Source organism: Suillus fuscotomentosus (assembly GCF_016647785.1).
Source record: "Suillus fuscotomentosus strain FC203 chromosome Unknown F5891scaffold_72, whole genome shotgun sequence".
In the NCBI taxonomy this organism is placed as follows: domain Eukaryota; kingdom Fungi; phylum Basidiomycota; class Agaricomycetes; order Boletales; family Suillaceae; genus Suillus; species Suillus fuscotomentosus.
In genome coordinates, this window is record NW_024539584.1 from 64,650 (window position 1) to 91,471 (window position 26,822).

At 45.7% G+C, this 26,822-nt stretch overlaps 7 protein-coding genes across 7 annotated transcripts; 2 read left to right on the top strand and 5 right to left on the bottom strand.

Moving 5' to 3' along the window:
• Positions 1-3,063: 3,063 nt before the first annotated feature.
• Positions 3,064-3,455, bottom strand: F5891DRAFT_984574 (uncharacterized protein; the record flags this gene model as incomplete). Its single annotated transcript, XM_041377473.1, has 2 exons — positions 3,064-3,359; positions 3,410-3,455. 2 exons carry the CDS (start codon positions 3,453-3,455, stop codon positions 3,064-3,066), a joined length of 342 nt encoding a protein of 113 aa, XP_041220566.1.
• Positions 3,456-6,393: 2,938 nt separating this feature from the next.
• Positions 6,394-8,858, bottom strand: F5891DRAFT_1194655 (uncharacterized protein; the record flags this gene model as incomplete). The annotated part of the gene is made up of 10 exons (XM_041367981.1): positions 6,394-6,506; positions 6,557-7,744; positions 7,799-7,936; positions 7,986-8,072; positions 8,120-8,179; positions 8,226-8,297; positions 8,354-8,479; positions 8,530-8,565; positions 8,626-8,697; positions 8,747-8,858. 10 exons carry the CDS (start codon positions 8,856-8,858, stop codon positions 6,394-6,396), a joined length of 2,004 nt encoding a protein of 667 aa, XP_041220567.1.
• A 486-nt stretch (positions 8,859-9,344) lies between these two features.
• Positions 9,345-10,241, top strand: F5891DRAFT_984576 (uncharacterized protein; the record flags this gene model as incomplete). Its single annotated transcript, XM_041377474.1, has 1 exon — positions 9,345-10,241. The coding sequence occupies one exon, from the start codon at positions 9,345-9,347 to the stop codon at positions 10,239-10,241; it is 897 nt and encodes a 298-aa protein (XP_041220568.1).
• Positions 10,242-11,891: 1,650 nt separating this feature from the next.
• Positions 11,892-12,926, bottom strand: F5891DRAFT_984577 (uncharacterized protein; the record flags this gene model as incomplete). The annotated part of the gene is made up of 5 exons (XM_041377475.1): positions 11,892-12,085; positions 12,141-12,253; positions 12,488-12,626; positions 12,679-12,817; positions 12,876-12,926. 5 exons carry the CDS (start codon positions 12,924-12,926, stop codon positions 11,892-11,894), a joined length of 636 nt encoding a protein of 211 aa, XP_041220569.1.
• Positions 12,927-17,844: 4,918 nt separating this feature from the next.
• Positions 17,845-18,920, bottom strand: F5891DRAFT_960737 (uncharacterized protein; the record flags this gene model as incomplete). Its single annotated transcript, XM_041375763.1, has 2 exons — positions 17,845-18,694; positions 18,769-18,920. The coding sequence occupies 2 exons, from the start codon at positions 18,918-18,920 to the stop codon at positions 17,845-17,847; spliced, it is 1,002 nt and encodes a 333-aa protein (XP_041220570.1).
• A 2,751-nt stretch (positions 18,921-21,671) lies between these two features.
• F5891DRAFT_1060208 (HAD-like domain-containing protein) lies at positions 21,672-23,327 on the top strand. Its single transcript, XM_041362860.1, has 9 exons — positions 21,672-21,808; positions 21,858-22,123; positions 22,181-22,238; positions 22,295-22,352; positions 22,405-22,507; positions 22,565-22,659; positions 22,713-22,777; positions 22,831-23,112; positions 23,165-23,327. Exons 2-8 carry the CDS (start codon positions 21,991-21,993, stop codon positions 23,087-23,089), a joined length of 771 nt encoding a protein of 256 aa, XP_041220571.1. The 5' UTR covers positions 21,672-21,808; positions 21,858-21,990; the 3' UTR covers positions 23,090-23,112; positions 23,165-23,327.
• Positions 23,328-23,782: 455 nt separating this feature from the next.
• Positions 23,783-25,644, bottom strand: F5891DRAFT_1115448 (uncharacterized protein). Its single transcript, XM_041363780.1, has 3 exons — positions 24,904-25,644; positions 24,434-24,836; positions 23,783-24,381 (listed from the first exon to the last, which is right to left on the bottom strand). The coding sequence occupies exons 1-3, from the start codon at positions 25,355-25,357 to the stop codon at positions 23,865-23,867; spliced, it is 1,374 nt and encodes a 457-aa protein (XP_041220572.1). The 5' UTR covers positions 25,358-25,644; the 3' UTR covers positions 23,783-23,864.
• Positions 25,645-26,822: the final 1,178 nt, after the last annotated feature.

Here is a 26,822-nt window from a genome sequence, read left to right on the forward strand (position 1 = left end):
AAATACTGGCCGCTACTAAAAGAACATTTCAAAGTTATGACTGCCATTGCAGACCCAAATGCCAGAAGGCAAAGGAATGATACTTTGCCTTGGTTTTGGTCACTTGATGTTGAAGGCGATTCTACGAGCAGCGATTGGATGAATGAATGTAAGCTGTTTCTCATCTAAAAATATGATGGTTGAGCCAATAAACATGTTGTGTAGTTTACAGGGTTCACTGGCTTTGAGCAAAAGCCTTGTGAGATCGCTGGACAGAAGAGTTTATTCTCGTGGAGCATGAGATGGCATGGACTCTGTGTTTTTTCAATCACAAAAGTGCAATGTGGTTGGCTCGCGGCTGATACTCCCAGGAGACTCAGCGAGAGGGACACTTTTGCTACGCCGGCCGGCAGGCATACATGTACCAGCGATTACATGATCATGCTGAAGCATCCTTCCAGAAGATGAAAGCATTGACGGCCGAGGCAGGTGAATGAGGGCCAGGTTTGAAGAACTTGATGTTCCAAAATACACAGTAATAGTCCATATTACAATATCACAACTCCTGTGCGTTACTCACCTTTCATGAAACCGCTGTCAATGCCTCATAGATATATTATGTTGTAACCAAGAATGGTCTACAGCCCTGCAGGTCCAAATAATGAGCCAAGAGTCATAAATGATCATTTATCTAGATATATAGCGCTGTTCAACTCAAAGCAAGACTATTTTGGTACCTTTGAATGAGTGTAATCATATACTGCCTCTCACTTGGTTCGGAAAGATTTCCAATTCCCTCCTTTAACGCCTGACGCAAACAATTGTGCAGCAAGTCTGATGGAATTGGGACCAGGACGAGTCAGAATCATTGTCACAAGAATCATGCAAATCATACCTAGATGTAAAGACTCCAGTGCGCCAACCACGACGAATGCAATAGAACTTCTCAGCACCATCTGACTCAGTGCTGGTCACTGAAGCCGTTCGTCGAACCAATGGCCAAGTGACATGCTGGCTATGGGTAGCAGGAGCTGACGGACTGCAGGAGGTGACCTGTGCCTTTGCTTGTTGAGAATTACGCAAACTATGTTGTCCTCGTTCACTGGAAGCGTCCTGCTGGGCTCCAGCTGAAATCACATTGGAGTGCACACGTGATCGATTATGTTCTGCATGCTGTTTGTCGTCAATTTACGCATTGGATTGGTATATTATCATGAACAATACCTTAGGCCAAAAATGACAGCCGATGTCATGATATCTCCGGCGTTCAGATTCCGAGGATGTCATATCCACTTCCACCCGAATCTGAGGTGCAGATTGAGCCTGCTGAGAGGGATTATTTGTCGAAGTGTGCGACCGAGTTTGAGTCATTGTGACTTGTGAACTCTGTAATGGTTCAATTGCCTGTGGAACACATGCTAGATCACATGAAATATGTTGTCACTACAGCTTGTAATGATTGCAATAATGCACACACCGATGTGGTCCAAACCTATGCAGGCATTCTCGCTCCTCAGGACCATGTTTGTTAAAAAAAATGACAATATTGATGTGGAACTGGAATGTGGCGTGAATACAAGTGTATCTCAGCTGAATCATCTTGTATTGTAACTCAAACATTATTACGTACATATTAGCGCAATATTCCAATGCACCGTCGGTTTTCTGAGAGCTCACCCGCATATGTGATATGAAGAGCTGATATTGCGGTTGAATTGACCAAGCGTGTTCCGTGCAAGATTTCGGTATTGGTGTAAGGCATTGGCTGAATCACTCACAATCATCCAGTTGCCGGCCGATGTATAAAATGGCATCATGGCATTTTTAATTATCTGGAAAGTAGAAGATTTAGGTAAAATTCATGAGATTGTTGATCATATCTAGGTGTGCAATATATTTAAAGCGCTACAACTACTCATTCCCTAGACGCCTTTTGATGCATTGCATCTGTTGCCTGAGTTCTTCGCACCTGAGATGTGCATTCTTTCTAACATCCCTCATGCTTTCCAGACGCTGCTCCACATTTCTGACATCCACCTTCAAGGATCGCCTCTTCTCCTCATCAATCTTCCTCTTCTTTCTCGCGCTGACATCCCACTTGTTCGGCCGTTTGCATAGCAGTATGACATCGCTCGAAGAATCCAATAAATCTCCATGTGAATGCGGAGGATCTTCATCTTGGACAACTGTGATATATCGCTTTGAGTATATTAAGAATGGCTAGGATTAAGTAAAGAAACATACAATTGCTGCACTGCTCCTGGCAGGCAACACAAGCTTTGTCCGGCTGACCCACGCAATCTTGCTTCATGGCAATGCAACGAGAACACCCTGGGTGCTGGTGTGCAACAGCACTCATTTGTATATTCAGCAATGTTTGTTTTCCTGAACCGTTGCACAATATTAGCAAAGTTGTAGCATACTCAAATAACATGGGTACCTGTTAGGAGAGAAAAACGCTGCTCGCATTGTTGACATGCATGTCTGGCCAGATATTCCTGGCATTGCGTGCCATCGGCCACGCAGGAGTCACAACCAGGGTCTCTCACTGTGTAGAATGGGAATGGCTGCATCTTCGAATGTTCAGTGATTTGACTGAGGGATCGTCGTGGTAGAGCAAAATGAATGATTGTCTTGATTCATCAGTGTGGGTAAATAATTTATGGTGAAATTCAAATGTGGATGTGGACCTGGCATTGATTCAAGATCAAGTAGACTGTCTGGTTGTCGGCCGAGATAATTTCTGCTGGCACTTCATCCAGGAGTCCCAATGTCATGCTAAATATAAATTTGCTGGCAATTCCTGCTGAAGCGGACTGCCAGTCACCTGGCTGAGAGATATTCAGCCGACACATGCATCTGGAGCTGATGACATATCATCGACCCTTTGTTATTTTAATGTTTTAAGACATTTTCATCAGTGAAGGTGTAACCATACACCCATAGTGTTGATTGCATGCATATATATAATTGATCTTGCCGTGCGACCGAAATTATATTTGCCCTAGGTGCACAAGGGAGTCTATGAGGTCTCAGGTCACATTAAGCATTTTATCTAGTTATGAGCATGACTTAATGTATCTACTAGTCGACAAGGCATCCTTTCAGATGATTTAACTCATGCTCCAATTCCATGCAGGCTTTGTCAGCCCTGCGGTGCATGTCCTCCATTTCGGCCAGATGCCGCTCGAGGTCCTTCAACTCGGCTTCAAGGCTCGCCCGTGCCTTCTGGTCGAGCAGCTTGTCGACCCAGCCAGATGGCTGTTTATCCAAAACGATAATGTCGTCAGAGGAGTCAGAGGACTGAGACTCTGAGTCAGAGGATTGAGACTCAGGATCAGACACGTCAGGAGATTCTGGATCTTCAACCTCTTTTACAACTGAGTCATTTGTCAGTGTAGAATATAAATATAAGGAAATGAAGACTTACCATTGCTGCAACGATTCGTGCAGGCTATGCACCCTTCCCCCAACATGGAACAACAAATTAACTTCCTGCTTCTGCAGTATTCGCAGCCTGGACGTCTCCGGGCAATCGCCCTCATGACATTCATAATTCGTGGCTTAGGGCCTACAATTTGCGATAAGTTTTAGCGGATGGGATCTCAAATGCAGCGATTACTTACCTGGCAACAACGAACACCATTTGGAGCATCTTTCACATGGTGATGCAGAATTATATGCATGGCATGGTTCGTTCTTGGCCACACATGATTCACAACCGGGTTCTATCAACTTCGTTGGTAAGAATAGAGTCATGGATGAGTGTTAAGAATAGATGTGTTGAAATATTGTGTGATAGAGATGGAAGATGAAAAGAGATGCCTTGGACGTTTTAATTGTTCAAGACAATAGTAAATTTCTACTCAGTGGTTGTTCCCTAATAGGTAGATTGTGGTCGACCAGTGACAGATGTTCAGGAGCCACAATGTCGCCAGATTTTGCATTATGTAAGATAGTATTGATATTCACCATTGTATGGTCAAGTGATTCAGTTGCTGGGTAGAAAATCAATCAGACGTGTTTGAGAGGCGACATATAATGGAGTGCCAGCATGTCTCTCAATTCTGGCTCCACATTGCCGCTACTATAATACAAAGTATTAACATTGAGAATGATTCAGTGTTTTGGAAGCTTGACGCAAACTTGAATGATGGGTGATATATATCGGCAGTGCAACCCAATGAAGCAGTCGGCCACATATATCCTGTGAATTCTGTGAATATACCACATTACGCTGGTGCAACATCCAAATCGTTGCTCGGGCTGCATTGTCAACTGAAAAATAGGACATGATATATCCCCTCGGCCATCGTTAGATACAAATTTCATAACACAAGGTATCCGCACATGTTGATGAAATAAGCGACATGTTCCTTCTTCCATTGCGATCCTGACATTGATGGATGGTGCCGTTGGCCGGACTGCATCTGAAACAACATACAGTGGCTCAAAAAAGTGTCCCAATGTTTGTAGCTTTTCATGTAATTGCTATATCATGTGTCAAGATGTGGGAATATGACTAAGCTATAGGGAGATGTCGGAAAGGTCTGCATCTCAGCTTCATTTTGGTTCCCTATACCGTGGGAAAATAATGACATTATGTGAAGATATGAGTATTTTAATTTGATGACTCATTGGGACACTTTTGACTTTGAGTTTTACTAATGTAATCTCTATAATTCTAGTACTGTGTGTGACCTCCTTCTGCTCCAATCACTTCTGCCACTCTTCTAAACATATTCTCTATCAATTTTGGGTATTTCTCTTTGGTGATTCCATCATACTCTGCTGTAACACTGTCTCATAGTTGGAATAGCCCCTACAGTGAATCTTGATATGCTACAAGTAATTTCTTGAGTGATTCTCAGGGGTATTCAATATGGTTGATGTCTTGGGTCTATGTTGAACATGATAGAATAGTAATATTATGGTCTTTAAGTTATTTGGTAGCCAATCTAGAAGGTTGCTCTATAAGACTTAAGATCTCTTAATCACTATATTCTAATTGGAAAGACTGCTGATGCTAATAAAGTGATTAAATTGATTATTTCCATCATTCCTATGACTATCTCTACTCAAATAGTCAGACAGACTCTCAAGACAGCCCATCTTAAAGCTATAATCAAGAAAAACAGATTCCTCTGTCTCCAACCTATAAAAATAAAAGACAAGATGCTACTTTCAAGTACAAATATCGGACTGCTAATAGCTGAAAGAGGTTTATCTAGTTAGATAAGGTTAAAATCAATAGGATGAAATCATATGGCAAGGAATTTATATTAAAATAGATAGGACAATTAAGATAAAGAAAAGTTAAATAAACACCTTAAGTTTCAAGACAAAACTTGATGGTATAGGACTATATGAGATAAAATGGAGTGGGAATCTTCTATGAAGCAAAGGGGAGGATGAATACAGAGTAGTAAATACTCATTTGACAGGAGTGTCTGCTAAGAAGCATGCAGAAGTTATGAGTTGATGAAGAAGATACTGTTTTGTGATAAGACAATGACCCTAAGTATACCTCTAAATAAGCCACCAATAGCTTGCAAACCATGATATTACTATTCTATCATGTTAAACATAGACCCAAGACATCAACCATATTGAATACCCCTGAGAATCACTCAAGAAATTACTTGTAGCATATCAAGATTCACTGTAGGGGCTATTCCAACTATGAGACAGTGTTATAGCAGAGTATGATGGAATCACCAAAGAGAAATACCCAAAATTGATAGAGAATATGTTTAGAAGAGTGGCAGAAGTGATTGGAGCAGAAGGAGGTCACACACAGTACTAGAATTATAGAGATTACATTAGTAAAACTCAAAGTCAAAAAAGTGTCCCAATGAGTCATCAAATTAAAATACTCATATCTTCACATAATGTCATTATTTTCCCACGGTATAGGGAGCCGAAATGAAGCTGAGATGCAGACCTTTCCGACATCTCCCTATAGCTTAGTCATATTCCCACATCTTGACACATGATATAGCAATTACATGAAAAGCTACAAACATTGGGACACTTTTTTGAGCCACTGTACATACCTTGGCCTTATTATCTTCAAATTCAAGCAAGATTCCTTCGGCCGAGATGCATCCAAACTGGGATAACACTTCTGCAACTTGTGGCTTTGAGTATTGATGTTTTGTTTCCTGTCAGTTATGGAATTGAGTCTGCCAGCCGATGTTACACATGTTCGTAGGTATGTAAGTTAATGCCCAGTCGATGTAAACAAAACCCTCCCATGTAAGGATGTCAACCCTCCTTGTCCCGATCCTGCTCTTCCTCTAGCCTCTGCACGTTATAAATTAAATCATCCAATGAGTCAAGTGTTCCACGATGATAATCGAGAACTTGGTATAACCTTACAAGGTCTTTACATGCTCGTTTCACCTTGTCCCTTCAATCAGCATACAACGTCATTGCAATTTGTCTCGCATTTATTATCTCTTCAGCTGTTGGTTTGTGGGAATTGCCAATTCCTGAAGACGCCAAATCTGTGGCAAATCGATTAACTAACGGCCAAAGCATGAGTCGAGATATGGAACAGGGTGAATGACCTTACTTTGATGGTCACCGATGACCTCCAAGTGTTCTATGACATGCGTGATGCCCTCCGTAGCATCAGCGAACAAAGGATCATGGTTTGGGACTCCGTCTGCTGTTCTTGGCGATTGCAAGTATGTGTGTTGGGTCGCATGGCCAGCCAAGTTCTCAACATGACTGGCAAGTACCGCTGGTGTTGTTGGATCAGGCCTATTGTCATAACCTAAGCAAAAATCGGCCGGTAATGTGATGCTGGGCGACAAATCCACAACTGTAGGCCGGATCAAACGATCTGAAGGTGCGGTGGCAAGTACATTATCCTTGTACCCACAGAACAGATCAGATGGCAGCACGGCATCAGATGATGGCTCGCTATCGGCTGGCCGCACTGAACAACCCGAAGATGTGGTGGGGAGGTCCTGGTCCTCATACCCAAGAAAGAGATCGGATGGCAGCATGGGATCAGGAGATGACTCGCTATCATCTGGCCGCACTGAGCGACCCAGAGGTGTTGTGGGAAGGGCCTCGTCCTCGTACCCAAAGAACAGATTAGATGGCAGCATGGCATCAGAAAATGGCTCGCTATCGGCCAGCCATACTGAACGATCTGAGGGTGTGGTGGGGAGGGCCTCATGCTCGTACCCAAAGAACAGATTAGATGGCAGCACAGCATCAGGAGATGACTCGCTATCATCTGGCCGCGCTGAATGACTTGAAGGTGTGGGGGGGAGGGCCTCGTCCTCGTATCCAAAGTGAAGATTAGCCGGAAGCGCAGTTTCAGGTAATTGTTGAACAGCTTCATTAGCTGAATGTTGTGAAGGCGTGGTGCGGATGGCCTCGTCTTCGTATCCAAAGCAAAGATCAGCCGGCAAAACAACATCAAGGGATGGTTCCATAACCGTTGGACAGAGAGGACGATCCGATGGCATGGTTGGGAGGATCTCGTCCTCGTACTGAAAGTTCAGGTCAGCCAGCGATGTAACATCAGGTGATGACCCCATCGCTATTGGATGCATTGGATGATCTGATGGTGTGCTAGACGGGACCTTGGCATCGTAATGAAAACAATGATTAGGCGGTAATGTAATGTTTGGCGATGGCTCAACACTTGCTGGGTGGGCTGAAAGGTTTGGAGGTGTGGTCATGAGGTCATCATCCTCATACCCAAGGCAAAGATTAACCAGCAAGGAATCGTCAGCTACTACATCTGTAAGCATGGAGTCAACAGCAGAATGCAATTATATAGCAACAGGGATGCTACTGTAAGAATGGCGTGCCTGTGAATAAGGTGATATGCAGTGTGTCGCCGTTGGCCCGAAGTTCGAAAGCTTGAACGTGCCATTGTCGGATGAATCTTGCGATTGCACTTCGTCGTCATCACAGCTGGGGTTAATTTCGGCTAAATTGAATATGTGAGATCGGGTGTGTTGCAATGGGGAAGGACATACCAGAATTCGGCCGTGGGTCCATCGGACCAAGTAATGTTTTAAATGTTGATTCTGGTAACATGTGGCCATATCCCAAAAACACCTTGTCTAAATAATTGTTAAGCAGCGCTTGGAAATGGGATAAGAATAGCTACCTGCTTCACTTATTTCTGCCAGATAATTATTAACAGGTAGATCATCCTGGTCAGAAGGTGCTGACAGCCGCGTCAGGATAAACATATGTGCCAAAATGAAACTTACAAGGTCCTAGTGACGATCTGGGAGAGAAATCATGTTGGAGGTATCCGGCCGCATTATAATGGACAAAGGGCACTGACAGTTCAAGGCACGCAATTAGTTCATGCAGGATACGGTGACAACTAACTTACATCGCATTGGCTTGGATGGATCAGCAACTTTTTGTGCTGGGATTTTGACAGTCATGATGAGAGTTGCAGGGAGTGGCTCTGACATAGATATGTCAGAGTCATCATCATAGCCGCAATTGAAAGAGGCTATGATATACACTGTTATTTGCTGTGCAAGTGAAGAGTACATTACACACCTGGTTCGACCGATGGTGAGAGTGATGCATCATGTCCTGCATAGAATGAAGCTGGATTTTCTGTGAGTTTGCTGCATAATAAAAGGTAGGACGTACTGGGTTGTTCAGTGATCTCAACTGGAATTTCGTCATTTCCAGTGAAATTTTCGATCATTGCATCTGTGGGTGCTACCGAATGAAGTCAGCCGGAACAAATGTTATATAAAATTAGACTAACAATGTACAGTCGATCTCGAGATGGTAATGTCTTTTTCGCATGCGACTGTACCTTGAAATTCATCAGTGTTGCCACTGGATTGATTGTCGTAGCCTGTGGCAAAATCCGACATTTCTACTGACGATGCGACCGAGTCAGCCGAAAATTATGTCTGTGACGAATGAACTCATGGTTGTAGGGTATGACAATGTCTGGATCTTCACTGGAAAGATCGTCATATCCTGTGCAAAAATCGAGCATTTCGACTGAACATTCAACCAATAGTCAGCCCAAAATAACATTAAATTGGCATGCATGAAATTACCATCTGAACTATGCCTGGATGAAATATGGAATTGTACGCAACGCTTCATGGTATGCTCCATGATAAAAATGCTGATAACGACCTTAGTCAAAATCAATGAAATCTTGATGTGCACAGGCCTACAATGATGTCACACTCAACATGGCATAACATCACGTGCATGAGAATCCAATTATTCCACGATTAAGGTTACAGAAGACTTGTTAAATTCTCACAGAAATATCTCCCAATGTGGCAGACACTGTCAGGCCAGAGACGGCTGAAGATGCATTGAAGGTCGCAGATGGTCACGTGATGCCTGGGCCTGACATAGCTGCTTCCAACACTGTTGCTCTGACTGACCAAGATCAGGTGATGGAGGACATAACTGCCGAAGTGGATGCAACAGCCCACATGGATTCGACGGCCGAAATCGATCACACTGTGACATCTAACCTGCAGAAACCACCAACTCCAACTGCAGAGCCCAATCGTGATGTAGAAGAGAGACTCACTCAGTTGGAGCAAACAGTCGCCTTATTGAATCGCACCACCTTCATTCAAAACATTCAGTTGGAGTCCACTCGCGCATCACTGCATGTCAGACAACTCCAGCTGACTGAAGTGACATGTCATTTGGCCACATTGGTCGTCGTTTACAAGGGCTTGCGTCGCGCATATGTTCCTGATGACCCCATGTTCCCTGCGCCTGCATTGTCACAATCCAATATCACCTTGCCACCAGGTATCGGCTGGCAGCAGGTCGCTGACGAGATTATTAATAGTGGAATTTTCACCAGCCTATCGCACCACTCGCAAAACCAGCCAGCAGCAGGAACATCGGCCACACTAGGCAACTCAGCATTGGGGATCATGGGAGTGGCAGGAGGGATGTCATCAGCAGAGAGGCAGAGGCAGGCCGACATTCTGGCAGAGCAGGGTTCATTTGCTGTGCTGGGAGAAACCGATGAATTGGCGTCAAGGCACATCCCAACAACCTCACATTCGCCTCCGGCCAAATCATCGCCTCTTGAGGCTGTAGCGACTCAAATACCCATGACACATTTGCCTTCGGCCTCAGCACCACCTGGGATGGCCACAGTGCAAGACCCATTGACAGGAGCGCATTCTGCATCCTTCCCAGGTGCCCCAGTGGCAACCAATTTCCCAGGCCGGCCTAGGTCTACTCGTCACTCTTGCACGCACCAATAGAATGGACGAGCTATGATTCATGTTCCACATAGAATTAATCTCAAATCTTGCATGTACAAATACTCCAACCTAGCAATGTACCATATATTGATTGTAAGATGTTAAGTTTGCGCATACAATGAACAATGTGCCGAGATAGATGTGAGTGCTTCAAAATGTGAATGCAGGTGACAGGCAACAACTCAGAAGCAAGAGTCACTTTTATATTTAGTCTGGAATGTATTTTAAGATTAATTTAATTATATCGACCGACATGACATGACGTCCAGGACCAAATTAACAAATTCGGCCACCAATGCATAGGAACTTTGGAATCCATTGGAGGTGGTGCGACGTGATTCATAGTCGGCTGAACTGGTGGGAATCCTTTTAACAGACTTGTATCGCAGCTAAATTATTTGGTGTTGCATCGCAAGAACCATTGCGTGCATATCAGCTTGAAATTCCAATTCGCAGTTGGCTGCATCACCTATGGCCGAAAGTGTTCAGCAAGGCATTTTGGCATAGGTCTAAACCCTGGGCCGGTTGGTCCAATATGATTCAGCTGCGGGCCAAGGTGTTAACTGGCATGGGTTAGCATATGCAAGCAGAAGATCCGGGAGCGATTTATAGCTCGCCATTCATTTCGTGACATTGACCAATATTTGAATAGCTACCTCAGTTATATCACGAACTAATCAAAGGAACATGATGTGGGACTTCAGTTGCCCTTGTATATCGATTTTTGTAACCCATGTTATTAGTCCTCCGACATGCCTATGTAATGAATTTCCTGTTCGGCCGTTCTGTACAGCTTACATCCAGCTACAATGCTCATGACTTTGTCATATTTATGTTCTTCATTCCTGACATCCTTGAGGTGCTGCAAAGCATGCTGAAGTTTGATGCAGCATTCCCAGCAGGTCCTTCTCCCGGTTGCAACCATCCGGGCCAACTCTGTCGCTCCCCATCAATATTCCTCTTTATGTCGGCCTTGTCAATTATTCAGCTGCTCATCCCGAGTCATGATGTTTTGTGGGGAATCAGATGAACTCATCACTCAATGAAGTCATTAAAGCCTCTTGCTGCTGATCGCAGATATTACTCATTATACCGGTCGTGAAGTTTATCCAGCCGATTGTGGGAACTGGCTGTAAGTGCAAACCTCATACAACTTCTGACCAACAAGGCTCACTTCAGTGTTAAACGATTTGATTGATTTAGGAACATTGCGCTCAATCTTTGCTGCAATAAACTATCACGAGATATTCAGACCTGGATTTTCAATTTTTATTCATTTTGGTCAGTACGGTTAGAATTTCGGCCACTAGCACATATCTCAGGAAGCCATAACTATGACTGATGGTGGCCATTGTCGAAATGGCCACAAGTTATGGTTGTCTTGATCGTGCATTTCTGAATATTTGAGCTTTCGGCCAGCACATGCTCCTTTGACTGAGCCATGCCTGAGGATCAGGAGTTTGACCAGTGCATTTCAAGGATGATGTCTCGGCCATAAGGTATAGGGAGAAGATGGCTTATGAGGTGCCACATTTTTGTTTAGTGAAGCAAAGACACTTGCTGCTAACTACTGGAGGGCATAATACATGGAATTGTTCTATCATACAATGGAGACCCTTCATCATTTCCTTGATCTGCTGCTCCGTCTGCTTAACACGCTCCAAAAAACCGGTGCTCTCGATTTGCCACGTTTGCTTCCTTCCTGTGCTGCATATGGTCATTTGCGTGTCTAGCTCTCTTGAAGTTTGCTTCATCCACTATTTCAACCTCGTCCGACACAGAGTCAGATAGGTCAACAACTTTTAGCTGGTGTTTCTTTGTTTGTACCGCAGTGACATCGGTGTCTGTGAAACATGAGTGCATTAGTAAATATAATAGTACATCTAGAGTAAAAATTACTTGATGGTTCAATAAAGCACTCCTCTTCCAGGCCCATGGCACTGCAACTGTCGCATGTGGTGATGAAAATTGTGTGAATGTTGGATTGCGGCAATCCTGACAATATTCTTTCCCTGTATTTATAGGTCAGTCATACAACGATATAAGCATAAACGCACTATGTAATTTATAAGGATTTATGCTATGTACACAGATGGTTTATAAAAGAGATCTACTGATTTTTAAGTTGCTGCTTGAGATGCTGAAACTTGTGCCTGAATTGATTGCACGCTTTCTCCATCCTACGGTGCAATTCCATTACATGGGAGAGATAATGCTCAAGGTCTGCGATGTCCTCAGTCAGTGACCTGTTTGGTTCTACCTCGCGTGCCTGTTTCTTGCGTGGGAATTCCCTCCATTCATCTGGCTGCTCATCCAACATCACAATTTCTGCCAAGTAGTCTGAATGATGAGATGCTGAGTCCGACATATCAGCATCTTTCATTACTGTGTCAGAAATATATGAGTGAGAATCCTCTTAAATTCCAGACCAGCTTACCGTGGCTGCATCGTTCCTTGCAGGCGAGGCAGGCCTTGCCCGGCCGAGCTATGCACTCCTGCTGTGTGTTGGCACAGTTGTCACACCTTAGATCCATGTGTTCAACTGCCGTCATTGCCATATGACGGTTTGGCCAATGCTCTGAGTGTTGATGCAGATCGGTCAATGTTTGATATGGATGTGACTGTGTTACTTACCCTGAACAATGGAACAGCGCTGGTTGCATCCACAACACAACTCTCCAGCATAATGTCCAATGCAAGGTGTGTTGTCAGCCACGCAGGAGTCACATCCTGGGTTCCTGAACTCTAATAGTGGGAATGGTTGCATAACTTAGTGCTGAGATCGGCGAGTCAGATAATTTCTGTCGATAACTTAGACAGCTGGATGTAAATTTATAATCCAATGTACCGGCCGCGGCCAGCTGAATGAACCTTCCATGTATTCCAACGGATATGTAATTGGCTTTATCACAGTAGAAGTAGCAGCAGGGATAAAAGTGTTTTATTAACAACTGGGTGAGCAACTTAGCTAGCCGCATGAGTGATGATAAGCTTTGACTGCCTAAACTACAAGTAGGAGATGATCTCTCGGCCTCGCCAAACACCCTGCAGAATTCTCCCTTGGCCGGGTATATTTGATGCATATAGACTCTCGGCCATGCCTCATTTGACAGGGAGTCGGATATAATTTACAATGTTACCATTTATTAAGTTGGTATCAATTAATGCCAAGCACGGGAGAGCATTCAGAAGATATTTTAATTTTCTAAGGCTAATCCAAAATGCTTGGAAACACTCCATGATGTCTCACAGATCTCTAATTATGTCCTTCTATCTGCTCAACACGCTTATTGCATTGTGACTTTTTCCTCTGCCACATTTGTTCTCTCCGATCCATTGCATGATCGCCTAGCCTCGCTATCTGACCATTGTCCGATTCAGAGTCAGAGATATCTAGCACTTCTGGCGAGTAATTCCTCGTCCCAGGGAGGGCTGTATCAGTATATATAAGTTATCAGTGTGTTAGAGAATATGTGAGAAACCTGTAAGGACCAATTACCTAAAGTCTCACAACTGTACTGTTCTGCTATGCATATGATGCTGGATCCATTCACTGTGGGCATTTGTAAATGTTTTCCAACCAAATGCTGAACGAATATTAGAAAATTTTATTTGTTTTCGTAGTCGGAACATTGAATACATGAATATTATTTGTGTACAGTGTTCTTTGTAAGGAACAGGAAGCAAAAGGTCCCTATTTGTTCTGTGGGAAAATACAGTGTTCACAGCATAATACAATATAATACAATATTTTATCAATATATATTCCTTATAATGTAATGCTCTTGGTATATTTATATAGTGTTCGCCTAACAACGGAAACGTACATAAAACATTGTGCAGTTGCAGAGCACGCTAGGCTAATCATCATTAATAGAACATATAAATGTCAATTCTATCGAAAAACATTGACAAATACCTGCAGTCATTACATGTGCTCTCCTCACATGTGGTATATGGATGGCCTGCTTGGATGCACACTTGCGGCATGAATTCTTATGGTGTCCCATGGCTTGTGTGGTGCATGTGATGGCTATACGGTGGCTAGGCATGGTTGAAATGTTGGTAGTCAGAATGGTGCTGAGTGTGTATTGATGATGATTTACGATATGGACGATCATCAGGTGTACCGCTGCATGTCTTGGGGATTACAGTATACAAGGATGGAATAGAATGTGAAACTCCTTAGCTATGTGCTTTGTGTTAATTGTTCATCACAGCAGTTATGCCGTTGATGCCACACAGTATTCATGTGCTACATGAATTCAATCAGGCCATTGACTGCTATTCTTGATAAGCCTGTAATACACCATTTATGTACTTTGTATAATGTACAAGTTTAGATCTCAATCAAGATTTTAAGGCTGGATTGTCGATCTCGCTTGATTATCTAATTAATAAATATCTGATTGTGAGATTTGTAGGAGGGGCATTTCAATCTCGGTCGAGCATCCTAGCCAGATTGCCATAATATCTGGCCGAGGCTCTATGTAATTCAAGAGTTTGTCCCCCTCTGGTGCTCGGTCAGAAGGTGGTATCATTGTCTGCCACTCGGCCGAAGATCCAGGTTTCAATTAATCAATTATACCTGGCCAGATTGCCTGCCTGCCATACCAGTGCTCGCTCAATCGTTGCCAATGCATCGTATGTTATTATATGCTCCATTTTCTCTACCTACCGAGTCGCTGTCATTGACTGAGAAATTACTATCAATGCCTATCAATAACTACAGCTGACCGACGGGTCATGGTGCCATGGGATGGCCAATAGGTTACATGGACTGACTGACCGTGGGTCGTAGTGCCATGGGCTGCCAGATAAGCCATGTGGACTGACCGACAGATGTATTATGGTGCCATGCGCTGCCCAATAGGTCATATAGATCAAACGACCAAGGGGTCATTGCCATTTGCTGCCCCATAGGCCGTATGGACCAACTGACCGAGGGGTTATAGCACCATGCGCTGCTCAATAAGTCATATGGACTGACCGACCGAGGGTTCGTAGTGTCATGTGCTACCCGATAGGTCATATGATCGGTTAGTGTCATGACCGACCGTAGTCAGTGCCATGGCTGACCGAAGTGTCAGCACAATCATGGGCTGACCAGTCATTTTAAACCATGGGCCCACCCTATAACTCACAGTACCATTATGGGCCGACCCGTCATTTTCAACCGCATATATTCATGGGCCCACCCGATAATGCACCAGTACTAGCATTGGCTATTATAATTAATAGCCTACAAAAGCTACCATATAGGCTACACTAGCACTATGAGCCCAGTCATCAAGATCAGGCACAATAATAACTATGGGCCCATCCGTGTATTACCTCTACAATATGCCCATGGGCCCACATGGGATGGCCCGTATAGTATGGGTCATTGTCACACTGGGCTGTCCGTATAGTACGGGTATGATTCACTGCAGTATGTGCTCCTTTTGAATAAAGTCATGACATACGACGCCATAACAGTTCTGCTGGCAGTACTAGGCAGGAGTCACTGACTCAGCTTCTCACGGGGTGACCGGAAGGGATAGGTTCTGCCTAAACCACTGGCATGCCAATTGGAATTGTGTCTAAAATGCCAAGCATTATTGTTCACGAGTATAAGGGCAAGTTATCTTCCTACCGTCAACTTCACTCCAAAGAGATTTTCGAGCACCTCAGCAGCTCATACGACCTCGCAAAAACAATGTGTTTCCCCTTCTCCACTGTTATTATTGCGCTGACAGCATCTATAATATCTGTCAGTGCGTGTCAGGCAGAGGGAGATAGTTGCGTTCAGAGTGCTGACTGTTGCTTGACAGCCAGTGGCATTGCGATGACCTGCATTCATACTGTAAGTAGGAGTAGTTTGATTTGCATCGATTTCACTTGATGACTCACACTTTGTGCTTCATTATATCAGTGGGGTGGTGGCAACATCGGTACATGCCATCAGTGAACACCTGAGTCCTTGAAATTGTAGCTGTGGCAACTACAAGAGGACGTAATTTTGCTCCTGTCAAATATAAGTGTCTATGGTACAAGTTGTTGTTCAATACAGCAGTCTGGCAATATCTAGTTCGACAAGGGGTCTAGACCAGCAGCCCAGGCTTACAAATATTCATTAAAACCTTTGACTATGAAGATAGGACGTCAGAAACAAGAACCTCCAGTGTCGTAAGTTGAGTCCACTCTTCCAATCAGCACCAGTAGAGCATGGTTGACAAAATACCTTAACGATGGATGTGATGTGAAGTGGCCACAGGACTCTGTCCGAAGCTTATGACACACAGGTTAGTCAGTATAGGTAAATCTGTGCCACATAGGCGTCTTGTGCCCTGAGTTGCACTGAACGAGCAGGTTGTCAAATGTGAACTTCACATTTTTCATTATGCAAGCAAATATTGACAGCAGCAATTCACAACTAGTCTGAGGAGCTGCAGCTCTCGCACCGGACCTATTAAATTACAGATTGCCACATGATGAAAGGACTTTGCATCAGTACCAGTTGGCGAATTTTTACACTTACCCTCACAATTACGAACTAGCATTTTGCTTTGTTCGCTTGGGTTTTACGATCTGTTAGCAGGATAATCCAAGCAGAAGATGGTATGCCGAAGATAGGACAGTTTTGTAGCATACTTGGAAAATTCATCGTTCCCACATAAGGTCATGTAACCCCCCCCCCCGCCACATTTTCGAAGATTCTTGTGATTGCTATCAATATATAGTCAACTATGACATTTTAATATGTTCACAGGTTCACTGATGGTATCATCACATGTTTTTCAAAACTGTATGTTCAACTTCGCACGGCATCCAAGAACCACTTGTCTCAACTTGGTCTCAACCCTTTGAATTGTCCTTGTACGTTCCAGCCCATCACGAACTTGAAGCTCGGTTGAATAAGCCTTTTGGTCCTTCAGAATCTGTTACGCCGTAGGAAATATCGACTTCAGTCTTCGGTTCTCCAGCAATCCCCACTGGCACATTTGGACTCTGTTAACGTGCTCTTCACGCATTCCCGCCACGAGAATATAGTTCTACCATCGAAAAGCAAGTGCAGGCAGCGCACAATGACCAGTGGGAAATACAGGTGAGTAGCCAGCCTCCAAGTGACGATGACTAGTAGGAAGAATTATGTGCACAAGTATCGGGCTTTGCCAGCAGCTGGCCCTAGCGACCTTGTATTTTACTACATAGTATGAATATGAATATCTTATTTGGCCGTTCACCGAACGATGCGCACTTTCAACAGTTTAAAGACACCTGGTCAACGGCTAGTACATGAAACTTTAGGTTGCATAATGCTAAGTGTAGCTTATATTAATATCGATGTCCTGGTCACACAAAGCAAGCAAGTAGTCAATATCGGCTATCGATCACCACTTCGTTCGAATCCCCATCGATCTCAATATATATCCCCTTCACATATTTTTCGACGTTCTAAAGCATCATCTTGTAATATTAAACGGAATCCCACAATCCAATGTGGAGCATACCGTACTTAAGTAGTAGTAGTACTAGTACTATGAACGCCTACCGCACTACCGTACCACCGTCCCTATAGACAACAAAATCAATTATGAAAAAAAAACCCACAGGGTTATTATCACTCCACCGTGCCCTCACGCGTCGCCGCCAAGGCAACCCCAATAGCCTTGACCAAATCATCCGCCGACAACGAACTAGACGCACTCCGTTCTTGTGCACGCGTCGACCCCCACGTCACAGTCACGGACTCCCCCACCTCAGGCTGGGGCCACCCCATCCCCTCCTCCAGATCCTCCAACGGCGTCAACGTCCCATCCGAGTACAGCTCCAAATCAGAGTCCGGCGACGACGCCCGCGAAGAGCACGATGACACAGGCATACGCGAAAATGGCACGTACAACCACTTCGCGTCGCCGATATAAACACGTGGTCGTTCAATAGCTTTACCCTTGCCTTTCCCTATGGAGCGTTCCTCTGAGACGAGAGGCGGAATTACAGCGCTGGGCTCGAGGTCCTTGACCGTGCGGATCTTCCACTCGCGTAACGGCGTTCCGATGAATACCCTCGGTTTCTTCTTCACTTTCACCTTTACTTTCTGTTTCGATTGCACGGTTTGGGCGCGTTGTTTGGCAGGTTGTGTGGGTCGGACAGGGGCAGAGGCAGAGGCGCTAGTATCATCGATAAACGCACGTCCGACGCGCTCGCCTTCAATACCATAGACATGAGCCCAGAACATTGTCTGTGGCGCACTTTTGGAAGGTTCAGGTGTCATTTCAAGATCCGGGACACGGGAATCATCAGGCACAAGCAAAATGCCCGACTTGGTGCGAGATCCCGCAAATCCCCCTCCACGCATGGAAATATACTCCTCCCCGCGTCTCCGCGAGCATACGGAGCAGTTGCAGATATCAAGGCAGGCCGGACAGATAAACTTCTTGTTATTGGCGGAAAACATCATCTCGGGGTACCTGAGGAATCATACGGGGAGACGTTGCAATCAATGAGGAAAGGAGATGAAGTAAAGGAGAGGGAGACGACAGACCGGTTCAGAATGCATTTATTGCAAAACCGTTTCCCGCAGATTGACCGGTCTGGACGGCGTTTGGAACAATGCATCTTGGGTCTGGTGTTCGTATTTCTGCATTGGTGACAGGAAGTCTTGACAACTTCAGGCTCGCCATCGTCCTGTAGCATGGTTTGAGCTGGAGGAAGAGGTGCATGAGCCTTGGACAGTTTCCTTTCTGGAAGTGGAGTTGCAGATACAGCAGGAGAAGTCGAACTCGAAGTTTTCGACGGCGCAAACGACCCATCAGAACCCGCACGGGTGCCTGATCGGCGAATCCGCAACTTGAGACTTGGCTGAGTCCCAGGTCGTGCAGGTGGAGCAGAAACAGCTTCAGCAGTCCATCCCCCGTCATCCTTAACCTCCCCGTCGTCCAGCTTTCTCGTCAACCTGGCCATGTCGCCTTCATCAGCGACAGAGGCCGATTCACTGGTGCGATATTTAATCTGAACGTTTCCTCGTAACTTGCCAGACATTTTGTCCGAGAGCGCTGGGGCTTCCTGCGAAGCAGACACCCCTGGAGGTCTGCGCACGTATATGATGGGGCCTGCTGGTAGTTTTTTCGACTTTTGAGTGCTTCGTGATGGAGGCAAGGGAGGTTTAGAAGGGGGTTCACTACCACCAAGCAGCGAGGGATCAATCGTACCCGCGCTGCCTGAAGGAGAAAGACTCTCGGGGGATATGCTCTTTTTCTCAATGGTAGGCGATAGGGACCACTGGCCATCTTCAGGGAGAGCAAGATCGAAGCTAGCATCCAGGCTATGTGATGAATTGGTGGCGTACGCATCCGCGAGCTGTAATGAAGGAGGGTCGGATACAAGCTTCGGGCTAGGAGGTACTCCGAAGAAACTGTCCTTTGCATCTTCTCGCGTGACTGACGCTGCATCAGGGGGCAGCCGTGTTGTATTGTGCAAGAAACCAATGAAGGAATTTGGTGCGGACCGAGTGTACTTAGCGCCTGAAGGATACGTCTTTGGAGGGGAATCGCCGAGGTCGTTCAAATACTGATCCATCTCCGTGCTGAAGTCCAGGATTTGATCCCCTTCCAGTGCGGTATAGTGCGAGATGTCGTCGAGGACGTTAGAGGATGAAGGGTCCTGTGTTTGAAGGACAGTACCAGCGGATCCCAATTCAGACTTGGACGAAGTCGGCACATTTTGTGGCTCTGAATTGTTCTTAATTTTACCTTTGCGAGAGGAACCTTTAAGAAGCCCGCGTGCCAAGTATGGTGTCAGGGCCGCTTCGATATCCGGCCTCTCCTGGAACAGCGGTGCGAGAACACGAGGCAAGACAGGTTCATATTCTTTTTCATCTTTCTCATCATCCGGGACCGCAGGACCTTTCATCCCTGCAACCATCTCCGGTAAACCTTCGTGCAGTTGTGCGTAAAGGCGCTGAATGCGTTTGACGTAGATGTAATAGGTACTCGATTGCAGGATATTGTCGTGATGTGGTAGAAAATCTGGCAGGTCATGGATGTCAAGTTCGAGAGCAGGATATTGGGCGTCCAGAATCTGGGTTGGTATCGTAGAAACATCTTCTCCGAACTTTCGAAGACGAGGCTTGATCTTCCTTTTCCGACGTGCAGGAGCTGGAGGTGGGCGTTCACGCTCATGCTCCTTTCCCTTGCGACTGAGAGAGGGTGATGGCGGCCGGTCATTTTGAGCGAATGCAGCGGGCAGGGCGTTGCTAACTGGTGGGTGCTGTACATCCTGCTGAGGCTTGCTAATTGTCGTGTTCGTTTTGCAACTGGCCCTGGTCGTGTCTTTTCGAAAGGGTGGCACAGATACACAGTCGAGGACAACGCGTCTGCGAGGCTTACGGGAAGGTGGAGGTGTGAATAGAGAGTCGCCCATTTCGGGTGACGGTGATCTTGGAGAATGGGCACCACGATCTGAAGACGAATCAGGCACGGAAAAAGGTTCAGTCTGGAAATTAATAGTCAGAAAGTTGGTTTTGAGGGACGGGAATGGCATTGTGTTGTATGCGATTACTCACAAGCATGTCGTCTACGACCATCTCCTCATCTTCATTGTCAGGGTCACTGGAAATCTTGATAGCATCATCTTCATCATCAGTCAACTCAATTACATCGTTATGAGCTAAGAGAGGGGGTATAGACATGTCGAATAAGTTGAACTCCGCGGCATGGGATGAAGTTGGCACGCTCCGGGTGCTGTGCTGTGAGGAAAGAAGATATGATTCTGGTGTCAAAACTTCGTCCTGTAGAGAAGAATACGTAAGTATGATGGATCTATCAAGGGAAGAAGACGCGCTCACGGCAGCCGAGGTGTCGTGAGTACTAGTATGCTGGATTAATGGAAACAGTGTATCGAGATTAGACGGCTGAAAGAGATGAGGCATATGTACGGGTGAAAGCGTTTCAATAGATGACGCGCGCTGAGTGGAGTTTAGTAAACTACAATGGTTCAGGAGAAACGCGAGCACACCTTTATTGAAGCACGCGTAGAACCACGTTTTTTGCCAGGTAAATCGTCTATTGAAGATGAAACATCAATAATATAGCAATCCGAATCTTCTCCAGAATCATTAGCGTCTTGTGATGATATACTAGAAGGATATGCCGATGAAAGGGTAGGATTCGTGCTACTCGTCGACTTGAAGGGCGATGTCGAAGGTACGTCTTTGTGTGACTGAGGATGATAAGAACTGGATGCTAGAGGGCCGTCCCAGTTGATGAGCTCTGGGTGCTCAAAGCCTTTCATTGTCGTTGACCATAGCGAGCAGCCCGGCAAAGTCACTCTTCCACAAAAGGGCCGCCATCGGCAATTCCCGTGCTTACGGGGTTTAAGTTTTTAAAGTTAAACGTCAAACATTAATCATTGACAGTGGCATGACTTTCCGTAGGACTTCGAGTTGTACTACATAGTAGTCCAAGGAAGTTGCGTGTCCAGCTACGAACTTTGACTACTGTTTCAGTGCTATATTTCTCATTTTTATTATTATGGCTGTGATGGGGAACACGCGCTTCAAAATCGGCGATGGACTAATCAGACTAGTGTGTATTCCGAATGACCATCAGGCCTATGGTGGGATTGACTTTGCAGACTAATATTCCATCAAAGACAGGACGCGCTAGTCTGATCGGTATCCTCATTATTCACCACTGACATGTGATTGGCCACCAAATGATCCCGTTTCTCCCAGCTTGGCGCTTATCATTGAAACACACCAACGATCATGACGAACACCGAACATCTCGACCTCCGCGAAATAGACGCCTGTTTATTCGACGTATTCGGTACCGTCCTCAACTGGCACAGCACAGTCCCTCGCCAAGTCGCCCGTCTTAGTAAAGGACGGCTTCTTGAAGGTAAGTAGCTGATCCCATATTCCCGTCAGATGATCTCACACTGATCACATCTATCAGGTTCACAGGACGCAGTAGATTTTGCAGAAGAATGGAGAGCAGGATATTATGCTTATGTGTAAGTTCGTCGCTTTTCGATCTTGCCCTCAGATCATAACGTGCACGTTCATGCAGCAAAAGAGTATCACAGGGCGGGGAGGGTACTTCCAACGCAGACATCATGCACCGAGAAGTAATTTCTCTCAAGCGTGCATGCACACGATTTGTACTTGACCATATTACAGATACTGTACAATATGCTCACCACCCCGCGCTGGTCTCATATTGCAGAAGTGTGGGGGGATTCTGATCGCGAAGATCTCACCTTGATCTGGCACAACTTGGATGGTACGAATATTCAGGAAAGTGCAGAGACAAACATGACCAATACTTCAATTTCAACAGCGTATCAGGACACCATCCCGGGCCTGACAGAACTCAAACGCCACGTCAACATCCTCGCTTTGTCTAACGGGAACTTCAGATTACTTCTCGATCTGGTAATTGGGTCGCCACGTTACCCATCGGACATTTCTCCTAATCAGCGTTACAGGCAAAGAACCAAGGTGTTCCCTGGGATGGTATCTTTTCGTCCGAGCTGTTCGGATCTTACAAACCGTAGGTCTCGCTTTTATATCTGTACGTTATCCCCTCGTCTGACGTTTGTGCAGGAACAAAAAGGTCTACCAATCCGCGGCATATCACCTTTCTTTACCTCCTCACAAGATAGCAATGGTCGCTGCACACAGGCACGACCTCCTCGCTGCTGCCAGCGTAGGCTTCAAGACGATATATGTACCACGCCCTGCTGAAGATTCGCCCGAGGTAAGGGAGAGCATGCGTAGCAAGAAGGACGGCGGTGAGGTGGATCTTATCGTTAAAGATTTTGAGGAGCTGGCGAGGTTAATACGTGAAGCTCGACAAAGCTGAAGCGCGCAGTTGGTGCATACTTTGTAGGTCCTTGACATATCGCAGAATCATCACCTGCCAATTGATATATCACAGTATTACAGTGCGAGCGAAGTGAGGTAACCGAATCAACGATCAGATCGATCATGTTCGGGGTAATGATGCGAACTAACAAATCATTATATTTCGTAAATGCAATTCGTAGTCGTCAGGAGGAGCTCTACGCGTAAGCTCTCTTAATGACTACAACATTTTGACATGTGCTAGCATGTGAGGCGTGCGATATCCTGACATTTAAAGGCGTTCTTCCGAAGTGACCCACTTTTACAGAATTATCGCTGAATCTTGAATTCGAATACAAAGGAGCGATCATCCTTCTTTCTTCTATTGACCTAGTCAGGGAAAATCGGAGGACTTGTATGCAGACGCGACCTAGACGACTTCTAACCACCAGCTTGCTTCAATGCGTTTCTGAATAATCATGACTCGTTCAGCGATGTATCGATTGCGTTCCATGGCTAGTGTGCTTCATTTTATGCAAGGCGCTGCCATTTGGTCTTGAGGGACCCGGGCGCTGATAAACTTTGCAAAATATACATAAGCTCACATCTTCTCCTCCATTGCATGCACTACAGTTTGTCTAGACAGCATTGTGGTTGCGTTCAAATATTAGAACAATGTTCGTTATTCTTTCACAATCATGCAGTACGGCCAGCCGTGCTCACATCTCTGATAAGCAAAAGGCAGTAAGTCCATGATCGTGGCTGTGATTGTGATATACATAAGTAAAAGAAAACTACAAATGTGGAACAAACTTTGTCCAAGCTACTGTGTCGTATACGCCATGAGGTAATGATCGAAAGCCCATCAATGTAAGTACAATGAGTGTAACGCGTGCAATAATATATACACAAAAGCTGGCCTGTACAGTAAACTCTGCGATAGCCTGATGAAGATCTTTCGGATAGCCCAGCCCAATGATATAGCCATACGACAGAAGAATAAATAGTACTGGTGCTGCTACTATCGCAAGGGAAGCTGCACGCCATAGTATCTGCTCTGCGTGCCCCTGAAACAAAACATTCCAGCCCAGACAGTGCAGACCTCCAAACACCGCCCCACTGAAACATCCAATGAGAAGTATGATTCGATGATGACGATCACCCCCCTGATAGCCACCCAGAGACGGAACCCGACGTGAATGGACAGCACGAGGGGAAACAGATATTTCAATGCCCATAAGACTCAACCAGGGATAAACGCAAGTAAACCAAAGATCACTCCAGTTTTCGGAGAATTTTCCACCTATCTTGCTAGGATGCAGGCGAATTAGAACGACTCCAAGCAAAAATATTGACGACATACTCGTAGGTTAATATGCTTGGCGGAGAGGCAGTTGCTTTCCAATAAACAACATGAGGGCGTCCTACATCCTTAGGCTTCTTCCACCAAAAGCCGTAGGCAATGCCGCTCAGGGCAGCTATAGCAAGTGTGTCGAGTTCAAGCAGTGTCATCGGAAGGTTCTGAACGTAACGGGCGACAAGCTGGAGGACAAACCATGCCAGCTGAAGAATAGCGATGCCTTTGGACAATGCGTCACCCTTGCTTCGATCTTCTATGTCTGCTTCCACGATGATGGGCATTTCCACGAAGCCTTCATCAACAAAGCGCTTAAGCTCATTGGGTGTGAGAGTGGCTCGCGGCTTGTCATTGAAGTAGAGCATGAATCCACCCATCCACACAAAAAAACCATGGGTCACTGTCCACTCTGTGAGACATCCGTTGAATGAAGTTAGTTACCACACCAAAGGGCCAACTTGAAGCAGGTAACTGACCTCTAAATAATGATGCTGGAATTTTACTAAGCGACGTAGCTGTACCAATCTCTCTCATATCTGCACAGCAGCTGCGGGTCTGGTGAAGTTGTGCACCAAAGACATCATTGAAGGCCTTTGCAGTGTCACGAGCACTTAGAAACTGCACAGTGGCCCAGGTAATGACGAGTTCTGGGGCGATCAGCCCCATCATCATGATGCCTAGGCGACGAGAGTAAACAGCGAATTTTCCCTCGTCCATACCTGGGATGTTTGGATGAATTGCAGTCCATGTGCATGCGAATAGAGTGGCAGCGCAACTCCAGATGATGTCCCACAAGGATCTGGTGTTGTTACAGGACGAAGGGTTACTGACGTCGAGTGTAGGGACACTGGTGCTATTGAGGTCCGGCAGTGAAGCGGAAACAAACGGGATGTGTAACAGTAATAAGATGGCCAAGGGTGAGAGGGTCATGATGAAGTTGAGGGCGTACGTCTGCTTAATCTGCTCCTTCTTTAAAGTTGCGGTTGCACGCAAAAGAAGCCGGGATCAAGGCCTCACGCCTCGAGGCTACCATAGCCACCGCTGGTACAGGGAATCCATGATGGTGCACGTTTATTCCACGCGAAAAGGCTGGGCATGTTCAATGAATGCTAGCTCAGGGTCCTCCATGGACTGCGGTCTACGAAGGGGTATTCGTCTCAGGAAGCTGAACAAATACAAGATACATGCGCTTCTTGAGCTTGAACATTGAGACAAACAAACATCCAAAGTCAGGCCACCGGCAACTCCCGACAGTCTTTCCTCAGTACACAGTCACTCGCCGAAAAGCTATCCCACACATCCAAAAGTTGGTTTTATTCACTTATTTTACCGCAGGCGTGTAAAACGCCAAAACACATGACCTCGCTGACAAATCAACGAACCCGGCGCGTCTAACACTTATGATAACGCGTCGTCCTTGGTTTCAACGCGCCGATCTGCAGCTCGCGTTCCGTCGTCTCTGCATTGCGAATACCTGCATCCAGGGATTGGCGCCACTTGCGAGCACTGAAAGCACCCCACAACGGAGCTCGCTGAGCTCCTTTTGTTGCCACGTCGCGTCCCAACAACCTCGCGCTGTTGCGACGCGATTCCGTCGAAATTCGTTGTGCAGACACGGCAGAAAGACGGCGTTATCCATGTTCTTTAATGTATAGTTGTATATACGCTCACTGTGTAATATAAGTGCTACAATTTGCTTCATTAATGGCGAATTTGATCGAGTGCGCCCGCCTGTACTGTTCAAGTACAATTCTACTGCCGGAGCTCTCAGCCACCCGTAAAATAAAGTGCGGCGGGCACTTTACCGCAACTTTTCCGTTCTTTTCCTGTAAAATGCTGCGCGCAGCGCGGAGAAAAATGGCATTTTTGGCTCCCTTCCCTTCAAAATCTTGCTTTAATTTTAGCCTCACACTCACACCACTATCTATGCTACTCCAAATGCTCCTACAGGTATGTATAATGTTGCTAACTTGCCACTTACAACGCGCTGCCTCACTCTCGGACCAGGGGCGCTGCCCTAACAAGGCAGTGTGACCGTATGTCACATTACACAATCACACCGCTCTTTGTCTTCATCCAAGCCGCATGGTTGGCTCAACGTCGACGGGTCTTGTCTACCATGGCTCAGGCCCTTTGGGTGGATCTGAGCTAGATCCGGCGCACCATGCTTCAAGATCTGAGCTAGATCTGCGGTGTTCCCCGTAGCCTTTCTTTGGTTGCACTGCTCTTCGTCCTGCACTAATACTATCATCATCATCATCCAGCCGCCGTTCTCAGCCTCACTCCCAGATGTACTCAGTACATTTTTAGAAGATACGGTTATCAAGTGCGTTGTTGTCTCTCGCGGTCGCGTCGTTCTCTATGCTGACACATTATCCCTTCTCATTTACGTCAA